This window comes from Moschus berezovskii, chromosome 24 (genome assembly GCF_049115385.1).
Source record: "Moschus berezovskii isolate FMDL1 chromosome 24, NW_MosBer_1.0, whole genome shotgun sequence".
Classification (NCBI taxonomy): domain Eukaryota; kingdom Metazoa; phylum Chordata; class Mammalia; order Artiodactyla; family Moschidae; genus Moschus; species Moschus berezovskii.
The window spans coordinates 9,666,671-9,682,743 of record NC_142483.1 but is presented as its reverse complement, the minus strand read 5'-3'; the positions used below and the strand labels follow the sequence as shown (position 1 = coordinate 9,682,743).

Sequence of the window (16,073 nt, the reverse complement as noted above, 5' to 3'; positions counted from 1 at the left end):
GTGTGGGCTGCAACAGGATTGTCCTGGGCCTTCACTGGGTGCAGCCCCAAGTGTCTGGACCCTGGTGGTCTGCATGTGCTGGATGCACTGCTCAAGGGGTTCTGTCCACCTCTGACCATAGCCCTGCTGCTGCTGAGCCTGCCCCATGACCCTTCCCTGGGCCGGTCCTCCGCACAAGGCTTCTGTGAGCCTCTGCACTATGGCCACTGCTGCTTCTGCTTTATCAGCCTATGCCACAGAGACCTGTCTGTAGGCCTGGCTGCTGGATTGTGCCTCGTCCCATGCACAGCGAGGTCTTGCTGGCTGTTACCTGACTTTTCTCCTTGTTTCCTCCTCTGTCCCACCTTATCTCAGCTTTGATAAAACATCCTGTCCAACACCTAAATATGAATTTCAAGGTCTGATCTTGTGGTTCTCCTGATATGCATGCTTTGGTAAGGGTGCTAAGTATGACAGGTTTTTTTTTTTTTCGCCACATCGTATGGTTTGTGGGATCTTACTACCCCACCGGCGATGAAAACCCAGGCCTTCACCAGTGAGCTGCAGAGTTCTAACCACTGGATCATCCGGGAATTCCCAGAAAAGATTTTAAACTAAATCAGCACACAACTTTTTGAGGTCTCTCCTGGCCAGGTGTGTGCCCAGCTGGGTGCTCAAGAAGTGAAGTGCCAGACTATTGGGCCCATCAGTGGGCCATTTCAGACATTCTCTAGAGTCTTTGACAAGATTTCCCGGGCTTCATTTTGTTCAACTATTTCCGTGACAACTCCAAAGCTGTGACGTCAGAAAGATAGAACTGGGATGGTCCCGAGGGTTCCAGGGCTGAAAGGGAAAAGTCGAAGAGCAAAGGGCCATGTCTATGTTTGCTTCCTGATCTGCGGCAAAACACCTCCTAAAAGTCCGGTCGCCACTACCCCTTATGGGGACCCGCAGCATGAAGACGGAAGTGAAGCTCCCGGAAAGGCCGCCCTCTGCCCTTTAAATGGAGCTAATAAACCCTAGAGAGCCCCGCCCCCTCCCGCCAAGGAAGAACACTATTGGCTCTCCCTGACAGCATCGGTCTCTTATTGGTCCGTGGGCTAATGCTAACGTGCAGATTGGCTCCAAAGTTTTTTTTCGGTTTCCGGCGTCCCAGCAATGGCGGCTCTGGACTCTCTGTCGCTCTTCACTGGCCTCGGCCTGAGCGAGCACAAGGCCCGCGAAACGCTCAAGAACACGGTTCTGAGCGCGCAGCTACGCGAGGCCGCGACCCAGGTGCGAACCTAAGTGTCTGGCCCCGGCTACCGACTGTGCCCCAGCGCAGCGCCGGGCCGGGTCCCAGCCCCAACCAACCCACCTTGTCTTGCTCAGACTTTTCTTACTGGGCGTGGGGCTTATCTCTGACCCCTCTGACCCTAGGCGCAGCAGACTCTGGGCTCCTCCATCGACAAGGCTACCGGGACCCTGCTTTATGGCTTGGCCTCCCGACTCCGGGATCCCCGGCGCCTCTCTTTCCTCGTGAGCTACATAGCCAGTAGGAAAATTCACACTGAGACCCAGCTGAGCGGTGAGATCCCTCCCTGACCTGCGGTTCTACGTCAAACTTCTCTCAACCCAGACCCCTTTCTGTCCCTTCTGACAAGTCCCTTGGTGTCTCTCTAGATTACTAGTTCTGCCTTCCCCTCTAAATCCAGGCCCTGGCACTGACAGATGGAGAGGGCCACCTCCGGTGAGACTGACTTAGAGAAACCTAGGTCTGATGAGGAATTTCCCTCAGAACACATACTTCTTTACTGAGGCCTCAGAGCTTCTCTAGAGGGGCACGACTTAATTTCCCAGGAGCCAAATTTATTGGGGTTTCCTGGATGGATTAGGGTCCTGTCTTCCTATTTCTTGGAGCTGAGATGCCACAAATTCGTTTGCTCTTCATTTTCAGCTGCCCTTGAGTATGTGCGGAGTCATCCCTTGGATCCCATCAACACTGAGGACTTCGAGCAGGAATGTGGTGTGGGCGTTGTGGTGACCCCAGAACAGATTGAAGAGGCCGTGAGTCTTTCCCTAGCCATCAGTTGCCTCCTTAGGACTGACCCTGAACAGGAGTGGCTCAGCTTTTCCAATCAGGAAGACCCCAGGGTGAGGGTGTGGGTTCCCGGAGCATTTCTGAACCACATGGTTTGGCTTTCTGTAGGTGGAGGCTGCCATAAATCGCCACCGAGCCAAGCTCCTGGTAGAGCGTTACCATTTCAACATGGGGCTGCTGATGGGTGAGCAGGGCCTCGGACAAGGGACTATGTTCTTCTCACTGGACATGCCTTTTCTTCTGGGAATGAGTGAGAGGGAGGTGGGAGGAGGAATAGGAGCACTTTAGAAGTGGTCTTGCTCTGGTTTCTGAGGTCAGCCAGGCCCTTTTCTTGGGAAAGAGGATGGGAAATATCCTGCTTTGCCTTTCTGCATCTCCTTCTGTCCATGTTTCTAGGAGATGCTCGGGCTGCACTCAAGTGGGCAGATGGCAAAATGATCAAGCATGAAGTAGACATGCAGGTGGGTGCCTCTTTGAGCTGAAGCAGGCAAAGGCGCTGCCAGAATGTCGAGTCCACTGAGGGGTACACGGGAGTGGGAGGGGAAGAGAGCCTATTCCTGTTCTGTTGGTGGATGGTAGTGCCTAGGGTAGAGGGGGAAGCACCTGGCGGACAATCAAAGACTCGGGCCCCTGGGTTATGCCTAATGTGGGGTGAGTTGCTTTACTCTGAACCTCAGTTTCCTCATCTTGTAAATAGGGGTGATGTGGCCTTCATCTCAGGATGCTGGCAGAGAATCACAGGAGGGTGATGGCTGAGGTAGATGGCTTGCCTCGATGCTGGGCCCACAGTTCCTCTGTGTAAATGGCTGTTTCTGTTACCTGAGCCTAATATGGACCCTCAGGAGGGAAAGAGTATTTGAGGCCACAGAAACATGTGAAAAGCAGAGGTGGATTAGGCTAGGTAGGTTTTTCAAGGCGGTGCTGGTAGATAGGCCCAGGAGCCCTTTGGTGGGTGTGTGGGTGGGGTCAGTCATGGCGTCCTGTCCCAGCTCTGACTCTGGTCTCTGCTTAGGTCCTCCATCTCCTGGGTCCCAAGACGGAGACTGATCTGGAGAAGAAGCCCAAGGTGGGACTGAGCATGGTCTGGGGTCCCTGGGGATGAGGTAGGGTAAGGTGAAACTTCAGGTTGGAGAAGGGAGTATCTGAACCCCATAATCCTAAGACCTTGACCATCTTTTGAACTTCTCTCAGATGGCAAAGGCTCGGCCAGAAGAAACAGACCAAAGGACAGCAAAGGATGTGGTGGAGAACGGTGAGAGGCTTGAGGCTCCTGTCGCATTCAGCTCCCTGATTTTTGGGTTTTCCACCTGGTGGATCCTTACAGCCCAGTCTCCTCAGGCCGTCATTTACTCAATAGTCTGTCTTCTGCTGCAAGACTGGAATTTCTGGTGTTTCCTTCCTTTCCTTTACTCAGATACTAGCCAGAGGCGGCCTGAGGAATCTGGCTGTGTATCTCTTGTTTCTGGGGTTGGAGGAAGAGGGGACTGCTTGGTTCTGTTCTGGTTACAGGATATGGACACTATTGCCAGGCATCTCCTTGAGCTGGATGTGATAGCTGTATCCAAGTTTTCCTTGGTTCTTCTCTGCAGGTGAGGCTGTTGTTCAGACCCTGTCACTGATGGAGCAGCTCCGAGGCGAGGCACTTAAGTTTCACAAACCTGGTGAGCAGGCAAAACTCTGTGCAGGGCTGGATCTTGTTTTTCAATTTTATTGAAGTATAGTTGATTTATAATGTGTAATTTCTGCTGTACAAAAAAACTGACTCGGTTATATACTCTTTTTCACATTCTTTTCCATTATGGTTTTATTACCGGGGTTGAATGTAATTCCTTGTGCTATCCCATAGGACCTTGTTGTTTGGTCATCCTACATATTACACTTTACATTGCTGATCCCATACTCCTATGACTTCTTTCCTTTGCCCCTCCTCTCCTTTGGAAACCACGAGTCTGTTCTCTATGTCTAGATACGTTCGTTTGTGTCGTTATTTAGATTCCACAAGTAAGTGGTATCGCATGGTATTTGTTTTTCTGACTTCCTTCACTTAGTATGATATTCTCTTCAAGTCTGTCCATGTTGCTGCAAATGACATTATTTCATTCTTTCTGATAGCTGAGTAATATTTCACTGTATCTATGTACCATATCCTGGTGATCCATTCATCTGGCATGGACATCTAGGTTGTTTCCATGTCTTGGCTATTGAATGTAGCCAAGGTAAGCCTATTAAATGTAGCCAAGGCTATTGAATGCTTCGAGTGTAGTGGTGTGTGTATCTTTTCAAATAGTAGTTTTGTTTGGAAACATGCCCACGAGTGAGATTGTTGATTCATATGCAACTCTTTTTAGTTTTCTGAGGAACTGCCATACTATTTTCCATATGGCTTCACCAGTTGACATTCTCAATATTGTAAGAGGTTCTTTTTCTTGTGGAGGGCTGGATCTTAATAGCAATTCTTATAGTTGAGTCCCTGGGGTTGGAAGCCCTGGGCTGTAGCCTGGTGTCATTAGGCTTGTTCTGGCCCTGGCAGGTGAGAACTACAAGACCCCGGGCTATGTGACCACTCCTCATACCATGGATCTGCTGAAGCAGCACCTGGAGATCACTGGGGGACAGGTGTGTGGCAGTATTGACAGGCAAGCTATGCCATCATCACTTGCCTGCAGTTTGGGCTTTCTCCATGCTATTCCACCTCACCTGTCATGATGGCCTCCCCAGGAAGGGTCATCTTTTAGTGTAGTCTGACTTCTGACCTGCCTTCTCTGCTCCCATTCTCCTAATCTCAGGTTCGTACCCGGTTCCCGCCAGAACCCAATGGAATCCTGCACATTGGACATGCCAAAGCAATCAACTTCAATTTTGGGTATGCCAAGGTGAGTGTGTCTGGGGACCTGGCAAGCAGGGTGACCGCTTGCTGCTCCCATGAGCAGGTACCAGAGGGGTGTCTGTCCCCACTTCTCTTGCTGCTCCCATAAAGTGTCCCAGAGCAGACAGGCCTTGAAGGGGACACCTAGAAATGTGTGACAGAGACCTCAGAGTCCACCCAATTGGGCTCATTGAGAAAAATATCTTGGTGAGGCAGTAAGTTCAAATCTGGGGAAATTCCCAGTGCCACTTCTCAGACTTAGGATGAGACTATGTTGTATCTCACATTAGTATGAGATGCCTTGTGTAGGGCATTTAGATACAAGAAGGTGAGTGAAAGGTATTTTCAATTCTGACATGGGTGAGCTCTGAGTAGGTCCCAGTTTGATGAGCTGGATTGTAGAAGCTGATGATAATGGGAGCTCACAAATACTGCAATTCTCCTAGGCCAACAATGGGATTTGTTTCCTGCGCTTTGATGACACCAACCCTGAGAAAGAGGAAGCAAAGTTCTTCACTGCTATCTACGACATGGTGGCCTGGCTGGGTATGGGCTAGGGAGGGCCTGGGCCGAACTGATTATCCATGGGCCCCTCCCTGGGCCACAGCCTGCCATAGGGTGTTCCTGACACTGGTTGCTAATACTGTCCCATTGTCCGCCAGGTTACACCCCTTATAAGGTGACATATGCCTCCGATTATTTTGACCAGCTGTATGCCTGGGCTGTGGAACTTATCCGCAGGTGAGGCCACGGTATGGAGCCAGACAGGCTGACCAGGGTGCAGCCATGCCGGCCATTCACACCCCTTCCTCATAGGGGTCAGGCCTATGTGTGCCACCAGCGAGGAGAGGAGCTCAAAGGCCACAACCCACTGCCCTCACCCTGGAGAGACCGTCCCACAGAGGAGTCGCTGCTGCTCTTTGAGGTGGGGATCTGGGGGTGCAGTTGGGTCTGGGTGGGCTAGAATGCTGGGAATGAGATGCCGTCAGGCTGAGTTGCAGCCGAACCCTTGTTCCCGCTCAGGCAATGCGCAAGGGCAAGTTTGCCGAGGGTGAGGCCACATTGCGGATGAAGCTGGTGATGGAGGATGGCAAGATGGACCCCGTGGCCTACCGCGTCAAGTACACACCGCACCACCGCACAGGGGATACCTGGTGAGCGTGAGCTCGGGGTGGGCGTGCAGAGTTGTGGAGTGGCAGGGAGGGCCGTGGGTCGGGCAGAGTGGGGCTGGATGGTGGGGCCCACTGCCTGTGCCCTGCAGGTGCATCTACCCCACCTATGACTACACGCACTGCCTCTGTGACTCCATCGAGCACATCACTCACTCACTCTGCACCAAGGAATTCCAGGCCCGGTGAGGGAGCTGGGCCCGTGGGGAGGGGAGGGCCAGTGGGATGCCAGCAGCCCTTCCTGCAGTCTGTCCCCGGTTGGAGGTGGCCAGACTGTACCCTCCCATCCCAGACGCTCCTCCTACTTCTGGCTGTGCAATGCGCTGGATGTCTACTGTCCCGTGCAGTGGGAGTACGGCCGCCTCAATCTGCACTATGCTGTTGTCTCCAAGAGGAAGATTCTCCAGCTTGTGGCAGCTGGCGCTGTGCGGTACGTGTGGCTTTTTGGCTTATCGAAGGTTGGTGGTACTAGTAGCATGTGCTGCCAATGCCCTTCTCATCCCCTCCTTGCCCACAGGGATTGGGACGATCCCCGGCTCTTCACACTCACAGCCTTACGACGTCGGGGCTTTCCGCCTGAGGCCATCAACAACTTCTGTGCTCGGGTATAGCCCAGTGGTCTGGGTGGGCAACTGGGGGCTGAGCACAGCAGTGTGTGGTCATGGCTGCGACCGAAGCTGACCTTTCCTGCTAGGTGGGAGTGACAGTGGCACAGACCACAATGGAACCACATCTGCTAGAAGCCTGTGTGCGTGATGTGCTGAATGACACAGCCCCTCGGGCCATGGCTGTGCTGGAGCCGTTACAGGTGGTCATCACCAATTTTCCTGCCACCAAGGTAAGTCTCCTTTAAGGGGGGGTGTGTGTGTGTGAGGGTGCACCTGGATTAGGGTGTGGGAATCCCAGTGCCTAGTGTAACTCAGACACTTCTCCTGCTCCAGGCCTTGGACATCCAGGTGCCCAACTTCCCAGCTGATGAGACCAAGGGCTTCCATCAGGTTCCCTTTGGATCCACTGTTTTCATTGAAAGGACGGACTTCAAAGAGGTGAATTGGGGGCGGGGTGAAGGGTCTGGTTTGCTCCTGAGCCCAGTCCTGAGAGCCCATCATCCCTTCTTCTATCAGTCCATCTACTTCCTGCCTCAGTCAAACCAACCTCTGCCAGACATAGGGGTTTAAGAAGCCTCTTGAACCTGCCTAACCCTTGTAGCCTCTTGTGTTTCTCCACCTTCCTACCTCTAGGAGCCAGAGCCAGGCTATAAGCGCCTGGCATGGGGCCAGCCCGTGGGCCTGAGGCATACAGGCTACGTCATCGAGCTGCAGCATGTTGTCAAGGTGAGAGCCAGCTGCAGGCTTCCTGCTGCAGTGCCTGCTAGGGTGAGGATCTGGTGCAGCCTGCAGTCCTGGTAGTGGGGTTCGAGTCTGATCGCAGGCCCCATGACTTCCCAGGGCCCCAGTGGCTGTGTGGAAAGCCTCAAGGTGACCTGCAGGCGTGCGGATGCTGGTGAAAAGCCCAAGGCATTTATTCACTGGGTATCACAGCCTCTGACATGTGAGATCCGCCTCTATGAGCGACTGTGAGTGAACAGAGCTGGGGTTGGGGCAGGTTATGAGATGGGCATTGCTTGCTGTGGCTGCCCAGCGCAGTTTGACCTTCACTCTGGCTACAGATTTCAGCACAAGAACCCCGAGGATCCTGCTGAGGTGCCTGGTGGATTCTTAAGTGACCTGAACCCGGTACGCTCATGGGGTATGGGGTGAGGGTAGTGGGCCTTTCTGGCTCGATAGCCACCTGAGTTCTCTGCCCACAGGCCTCGCTACAAGTGGTGGAGGCTGCGTTAGTGGACTGTTCTGTGGCCCTGGCAAAGCCCTTCGACAAATTCCAGTTTGAGCGCCTTGGTTACTTTTCCGTGGATCCAGACAGCAACCAGGGACAGGTGCTTGAATTTACCTTTTCACCACAGTGCTGGTGGTAGCCACCATTCTCTATGCTAAGCACTGTGCTGACAGTTCCTTACTTAATCCTTCCCACCTGCGGTGGGATCCATGTTCCACTGAGGAGGAAATAGGCTCAGAGGTCAAGGCCATGCACAACATTTTCTATGAACCCTTCCTTATTTCTCAAGGTAGGAGGCTGGCATAGGGATTGTTATAATTCTTATAAAATGGAGACCCAGAGGCAGCCAGTCCTTTAACCAAAGTCAAAAAGTTATTGAGAACTAGAGTTCTTTGGCCCTCAGCTCCTCTGAGATGAAGTGAGGGTTGGAGTGGGGTGTCTGGTGAGACCCACCCAGGCCTCCTGGCCTGGTTCGGGCTTGGTGGTCATTCTTGCCTCCCTTCCTCCAGCTTGTCTTCAACCGAACCGTCACACTGAAGGAGGACCCAGGAAAAGTGTGAACTGCAAGTCCTGTGGACCGACCTCATCCTTTTGGAGGCTTGGGGTACCCAGACTTCATGTCAATAAAGAACAGCTAAATCCTCTGGAGTCTGTGTATTACCTCTCTGCTCTCCTAGCACCCGAGGGCCTTAGAGTCATGCCGTGGGGTGGAGGGAAGGTATACTGCACACAGAGCAGTACTGACAGCTTTGACGTCACCGATGCACTTGTTGGTGTTCCAGGGCAGAGGCCTAGGCCTGACTGGATACCTTCTGCACCTAGTCTGAGGGATGGTGGGTCCTGGATGCTGCTGCACTGTTAGAAGCCCAATGTCAGAGGAACCTAGAAGGTTTGTGTCTGTCTGCATGCCTAGGCAGATGGAGAAGTCTGGCTCCTAGTCCAGTCATCCAACACTGTTGAGCACCTGCTATGCGCCAGGCACAGTGGAATGAGGAAGACCTGTGTGGTGGCCTTCTAAGTCCACCATCTAGCTGGGGAGACGAGAGGGTGACCAGGCATTGTGCAGAAGACATGGCCCTGGGGCCTGTGTGAAGCTGGTCCGGGGTTCCTGATCCAGCCTGGGCCTCAGAAGACTATTCTTAGGAGGTGCCTCCTGAGGGGAACCCCAAAGAACTAGGGGTTTGCCAGGAAGGAGGAATAAGTGCAAAGGTCCAGAGGCCTTTTTAAGAAAGGGTATATGGCAGTCAGTTCCCCTCTGGGGCAGTGTGGGCTACTGGTGAGGCCCGCGTGTGCCTGCAGCTTTAACACCCTCCACATTTTCCCTGTATACAAACACCAGGCTACCCGAGGCCCGCTTTAAGGTGGACTGGACTGCGGAAGGTTCAGTTAGGTTGACAGCAGATGGAGGGTGAGGCGTGGGTCCCAGATGCTAGGGACTCCTGGAGGAGAGTGACCTGGGGCTTCCCAGGTGGGTTGCAGCTGGAGGCGCCGGGCCTAGGTCAGAGGTTGTGGGGGCCACCTTAAGCAAGAGGCCGCTCTCCGCACCGCGTGAGGCTGCGCTAAGGAGGCCCGGGCAGGCGGCAGAAGGGTCCTGAGACTGAGCTTCAAGCCCTAGCCCGCCCTGGCTCCAAGGCGAGGCCGATCTCCGGCCCTGGCCCCGCCCCACATGGAGGGGCGTCTGAGGGCGGGGCGCTCCGCCCTACACCCCAGGCTCTCGCCGCTACTGCAGCCCTAGCCTCGGCCTCTCTCCTCGTTAGAAGCGTTCCCTTTAAGTCTGGCCAGGAGGCAGCCTTAATTCTCGCGGGATTCGACGCACCAATTATCGCGAGAGAGGCTTTCGGCACTCATTGGCTGTGAGGGTTGAATGTAAGATGGCGCCCAGGGAGCTGTGAGGGGAAAATCCTGTCGGTCTTGGAGCGGCGACGGCAGAACCGGGGCCCCGAGCGGTGCGGCGGGGCCGGCGGGTAGAACGGCGGCGGTGGCGGCGGCGGCGACGTCGCCGGGTGAGGACTCCAGTGGGGGCAGGGATGCAGCGGGGTTGCGGGCCTGAGACAGCGGGCCCACCCCACACAACGGCGGGCGGGGGCGGGCGGGCCGCTGCCGCTGGGCCCAGGAGACCTCGGGGCGGCTCCGGAGCCGAGAACGTCCCTGGGCTCGCGCGCCCCCGCCCCTTGGGTGGGGGAGGGGCGGCTCGGGGATTCGGGTGGGCGCGGCGCGCGAATGCGCGCTGGTGGGCGCGCGCGGCCGGGCCTGTTTATACGCTCGGGAGCGCGCGCGCTGTGCGGCCCTCCCGGTGCGCGTGGCCGCTGACGTGCGCGTTCCCGGCCCGGATATCTCGGCTCCTGGAGCTGCAGCCCGTGGGCCAAAGCGGCTTCCTGGGGCGCGCGTCCCGAAGTCGAGGGTCGCGGGCAGGCGCGCTCCTTGCTGTTGGGTGGCGGCACCGGAGCTACGGCGCGCGAGACACCCCTGCTCCGGGGAGGGGCGGCGGGCGGGCGGGGGACTTGCAGTTTAAAGAAGGTTGTGGGTTGGACCCTTCCAGCTCAGGTGACGTCCCCGGACCGCCGGGGCCTAGGCCTGAGGAGAAACCAACCTGCTTTGCGGGCTAGCTTGCGGCTCCGCTCCTCGGCGAAGTGGGCGAGATTGCTGGTACTCTTCAGAATGCGGTGTCCCGAGGCCCATGTGCGGGGTGGGTGCTTGGGAGGGTGCTGCCCTGATTCTGAAACCGATCGCTGTTTGTCTGTGAGGGCAGCGAAACCCGTCGACTTTTCTCACCTTGTTTTGATGCTTTGTGTTGGAAAGGGAAGGCAAATCCTAGAAGGCCGGTCAGTGATAACTGTTTTCTTGTCATTAGAAAGTAATTCTTCATTAAAGCGCAATTCTTACACGTCACCTCTGTGCGCTCCGGAAGGGGATCCGCTTCTGTGGACGCTGTGAAACTCCCCGAGCTCTAAAATGCCGCTTTAAATCCTGAAATGCAGCCTTTTCCTCTGTGTGGTTGGGAGGGGCTTACTTGTAGTCTGTTAGGTTAAAGGGCCCGCTGTTGCTGAGCCAAAAAGTTGTCCAGAACAGAATGGAACAACCCGAGTCAGTGCTTTGCCTTCTTTCGTAATTCCAAAGATCCTCAGCAGAAATTCCTGAAATCTGCCTGGAAAAGTCGCTTTTGATTTCACTTTAGGATTTCAGTCCTTTTCAGTGTTGTTTTTTTTTTTTTTATAATCCCTGCATTGTGTTCTGGTTCCAGGGAAGATCTAGGTTTGTCCAGAGAAATAGACACTTCTTTTTTCTAAGTCAGATTATCTGCTAGTTTATGTTTTACAGTCTTGCTTCATTAAATTTAAGGGAAAAGAAGCTAAGAGAAAATTAGCAATCAAATTTGAAAATGATGGGGGGTAGTTTTTCCTAATATACAATATTAAGAACAAGTTAAAATTTAAAAAGAGGCTGAGGATGGAAGGACTTCTTTGTTCTGTCTTCAGAATGATACAAGTCTTAAGAACTCAGGACAAGCAGCAGAAATGTATGCACCATGGTGACTGGTGAGTTAAAATTATTCATATGCTGGAAATATGTGTGCAGTTTTTTTCCTGGTAATATTGAAACATTACAAATCCTGCCAATCATTCTGGGTGCTGTTTGCCAGAAACGACTCGGTGCTAGAAAATGGAGTATGTGGGAGAACTGCCTCTTTGAATCCAGCCAGTTTGCTGCTTGAACAGTTTTTTCCTCTTAAATTATGTCAGTGCAACTTTCAGGCTTTAGCATGACAAGGCATCACCTTTTCTAAGGATTGGAATGGTTCAAAGACAAGCAGCCAAGTTTATCTAGGATACACTTAAAATATTAATATACCATTTAAGCCTGCTTTTTCTGAAATTTTTAACCATTACGTTTGAGGTCTGCATTTTAAATTGGTGTCTGTAGATAATACTTTTCCATAAGCTCATTAGCTAAAATTTCCGCATTACAAGATGTCCTACTTCCACTCCTCTATGATGCATAATTCGTGTGTCTCTCCATGAACCTCTGCCTTTCCACAACCCCTGTTTACATATGTTGCTATTTTAAAGGAAAGATCAAAGAGTGATTGAAGTTTCATGTAAATTTGAATTGCTCCAAAAGGTAACCAAAGTTACCAAAGTTAGGGGTTTCAGGTGTGGCTGTCCTCCATCATGACAACTTCAGAATCAGTGATTTCTTCCTTCAGGCTTGCATGCCTTCTTTAAGTTGAATCAAATATTAGTGTCTTTGATGTGCCATGCATCCTGCTTGTATACTTTTTAAATGGCCAGCCTCTCTCTGTAATGGTCTTTTATTTCTTTGCTTCAGAATGAAATGTTAGGTGAACTCCTGTTGTTTTCAGTTTCTTTATGGGTAGCTGCCCTGAATTTTGTTGCAGATGTTTAAGTCCAGGCTTCACTTAAATGTTTAGCTAGTTTTTTCCTGTCACATTGCATTGTGATTTCTAATTGTGGGTGCATGAAGAAGTGATAGATTAACCCCTTGCTTTGCTGAAAAGGGGACAAGAAGAGTCCTTTGGTGTCACACTTTAGGCTAGTGCACAACCGTATGTAGAGCTGCTAGGCTGTGTCAGAAAGCTCTTTTTTTTGCATGTGTATGCGAAATATTTGTCTTTACATATTAACTCAGTTGGTCTGTGTACAATCTAGTGAAAAATTTTAAAGTGAACCACTGTGTAACTAGCACCTCTTCAAGAAATAGAATAATGCCGGCACTTCTGAACCCTTCATGAGTCCTTTGGTTATAGCGTCTCACTCCCTAGAGACAGTTCCTATTCTGACTTCTGTGATAATCATGTTCTTTGTTTTTCTTTTTACTACCTTTGTATCCCTCAACAACATTATTTAATTTTGAATTTTATGTAAATGGAATCATGCTGTTTTGTATCTTTCAGCATTGTGTGCAGCTGTAGTTCATTCATTCCCATTTCTGTGTAGTAGTTTGCTGTTTGAACAAACCATAATTTATTCATTCTATTATTGATAGACATGTAGATTCCCTCCAGTTTGGGGCTGTTAACAATGCTGTTGTGAACATTCTTGTTTATGTACCTTTGTATGGGTGTGTGTCATGTACATGTAGCGATAGAATTGCTGGGTCATATTTTCAGCTTCACTTAGATAATGCAAACAGTTGTGCCAATTTTCATCTCATCAGCCATTGGTAGGAATGTGAATTTAAGTTCCTGGTTGAAAGTGTGTTGTCCAAAACTAGATCCACAGTGAGAATACCCCTAAATGAGGAGTTTCTCTGTCTAGTGAAGGCATAGCAGATGAGTGTCCTAATGGGCTAATTTCTATCTCAAACCCTGTGGTGGATTGATATCTTTAAGAATAGAACAGTGTCTCCCAATTTCCTTCTTTGAAGTGATTCCTTAGTTGTTAATTAGGACAAATGTGACTGTGACTCGACTCCTTAAAATGGAAATTGATTTTTTTTTTCGTTTGGAATGTGTTCTTCAAACCAGAACTAAGCTATCAGGATCCATTGCTAGTAGATGTGAGCCTTGAGAGGGGGCCCAGAAGCATGACCATTGGGTAAATAGAAAGAGGCAGGGCTCTGAGGCAGCTCTGAGCGTCTTTTCATAGTTCATCACATATTCAAGACCCACTCTGCAGATCTGGGAAGAGCTATCAGATTTGAGGGCACTCAAGAAGGGGTGATTCCCCTTAGCACATAGGCCTTCCCGTGGTACCTAAATAGAAGAAAAAAATCAGCAAACAGAAATGTAGAATTGTTGCTTTGGAGTGACTTTTTCCTCTTGTGAACTAGAGGTAAAGTAATTGGAATAATGATAACTGTGGTATACTGAGGACCTGGTCTTAGTTCTTGTAGAAGGAAGTACAGGGGAAATAACCCATAAAAATATGTGCGGTTATAGGGAAAATTTCCTGGGTCTGTTGGTGGGGGGCTGGTTCATTTGTTTATTGTTTTGCAAAGCAGCTATACTTAAAGTATTCATTCAGAAGCAAATGCTTAGTTACAGACTGTACCCCAAAGAGCTGCAAAGTGTTTCCCCCTTCATTTCTGACTTCCAAAAATTGAGAGTACTCAACTATCCCTCCAGCTTCATGTTTTTCAGAAGTATTTTAATCAGTTTATTTATTGCTCCTCACTAAGTCTTTGCCTTGAAGCTAGTTAAGAATCTTGTTTCTTTGGGGGTTATAAATTGTAGTTTCATTAAGTTTATTCATTTTTCTTTCTCTGTTACCATGGCTCAGCCTTTTGTATCTTGTGAGCAACATCTTGAAACTAGCAGTCTTCATTCTTATGCAGACTTCTGTAGCTTGATGGTTTTGTTTTTCAGAGTTCCAGATTTTGAGGGGGGAGCAAAATCAAACTATGATCAACCAAAATTGTTTGTGTGTCTCTTACTGTGGTATAACCACTGTACAAAAAGGATTATTTTTTAACTGTTTTTTTGATTTAACACAAGTTGTGGAAAATGCAGGAGTGTATTAAACAGGAAGAAATTTAAGTCCTCTGTTATTCCACACCACCCAGGCATAACTGCTGTTATGCCAGTTTTTCTTCTTAGGTATATAATTAAGCCATACCAGGATATATAAATACAATTGTATTAGCCTTCTTTTTCACACATAATGTACTTTCTGTGTCATTAAATTTTTTTAGTTTGAAACCACACATTTTGGTTGTGGGAAAGTAGATCTTGTAGGTATTAACATGCTTTGAAAAAATTTTTTTTTAAGTTACTTTGTTACAGAAAGATCTGCTGAATCAACAAAAAGCTAGGAAACAAACAGACCTTCTTTATATGAATTTGGTGTATAATCAGAGTGGCATTTTAAATCACTGAGCAGAGAAATTTCAGTAATTCAGTAAATGATACAGGGACAAGTTGTTGGGTCTTTGGAAAAAATAAACTTAGAGTTTTACCTCAGATGATGCAAAAGAAATTCTAAATGAATCAAAGCATTTTATAAAATATGTACTATAAATTAAAAAATTGTAGGTGAATAAGTTTATGGTAAAGGTGGACTTTTTCTGAGCATAAAAACAAATATCACTACCATTGAGAGTTTCCTTAATTTATCTCAGTGTTGTTTTTAATCACTCTCTGGTCTCAAATATTTAAATGTATTTCTGAAGCCTTTTTCTCCACCCCCTTCTAAGCAGTACTTTTGTATCAGGTCAAATGCTGACTTAGTGTACTTTCATTATTGGGATGTGTTGGTCTGGTAGATAATGCCAAGTGAGCAGGTTAAAAGAACAAGAAATGAAGCCTTGTGTATAAATGAGCAGATTGAAATGTTGTTTCAAATTGGCCTTTTCCATTATATAATTTTTAAGTTCTGTATCGAATCCATTATTTGTTAATATTCTTTAGCTTCCTCTGATTTAGTGGTTCTCACATGATTCTGTGGGCTTATATAGTCAGTGAAGAACTTGCTGGGAGCTTAATGAAAGGAAAAAGCAATGGGAATTGGAAGTAATGGCTTCTGCTTAGAGCCAATGATAGACTCTAAGCTTGAAGCACTGCAGAGGGTTTTATACTTGAGAGTTTCAGCTACTTGAAATACATGGCTGGCTATAAACCAAAAGGTGATTTTGTCATAGGCTATTTCAAATATTTTCATAAGAACAGAGAAGAATATAATGAACTTGTGTATGAACCGTTATCAGCATTGTCTAAGTTTTATAGAATTTTGCCTAATTAAAACTGTTGGTGTTTTCTTTTTATTGATGGAAGCTTAAAGAATGACCTTTGAGACTTTATAGCAGATACTCTTCCAAGGTTTTATCCCATTCTTTCTGAGAGATGAGTATTTTATGTGCTGTCCTGCTCAGGACATAAATTTATGTTTGGACTGTTCTTGTAGTGAAACTGATCTTGACAAAAACTAAAATATGGCTGGCAGGGGTTAGTGAGAGGAAGATGTTTTAAATGCCCTAAACTTACCTTTCCTAGAGGATAGATTGGTGTTTAAAAGTCATAGATCAGGAAGCAGAGGTCATGGCATACTTAGCTGGTTTTACTTTTCATTTTATACCTTCCTATACTATTTGAGCAGTTTTCCTAAAAACAATAGGTGTGTTACTTTAACCCTCCCCGCTAAAGTGTCTGCCTGCAACACGGGAGACCAGGGTTCGATCCCTGGGTCGG

The 16,073-nt window shown here is 49.1% G+C and overlaps 2 protein-coding genes across 5 annotated transcripts in view; both read left to right on the top strand.

Annotated features, from left to right (window-relative positions):
* The first annotated feature begins 1,100 nt into the window (after nt 1-1,100).
* On the top strand, nt 1,101-8,578 carry QARS1 (glutaminyl-tRNA synthetase 1). Its single transcript, XM_055413788.2, has 24 exons — nt 1,101-1,254; nt 1,399-1,546; nt 1,916-2,025; nt 2,168-2,243; nt 2,456-2,520; nt 3,072-3,125; nt 3,251-3,311; nt 3,649-3,720; nt 4,590-4,675; nt 4,846-4,932; nt 5,372-5,471; nt 5,588-5,666; nt 5,742-5,850; nt 5,949-6,079; nt 6,187-6,279; nt 6,387-6,524; nt 6,612-6,699; nt 6,789-6,932; nt 7,036-7,140; nt 7,336-7,428; nt 7,543-7,670; nt 7,764-7,830; nt 7,905-8,030; nt 8,440-8,578. The coding sequence occupies exons 1-24, from the start codon at nt 1,138-1,140 to the stop codon at nt 8,488-8,490; spliced, it is 2,328 nt and encodes a 775-aa protein (XP_055269763.2). The 5' UTR covers nt 1,101-1,137; the 3' UTR covers nt 8,491-8,578.
* A 1,217-nt stretch (nt 8,579-9,795) lies between these two features.
* The window catches only part of QRICH1 (glutamine rich 1), a 42,156-nt gene continuing 35,878 nt past the window's right edge, over nt 9,796-16,073 (top strand). The window contains exon 1 of one of the 4 annotated variants that reach the window (XM_055413780.2): nt 9,796-9,933. The gene's annotated coding sequence lies outside the window, so the exon portion shown is untranslated. The other 3 variants (XM_055413787.2, XM_055413785.2, XM_055413783.2) reach the window with 3 other exon arrangements.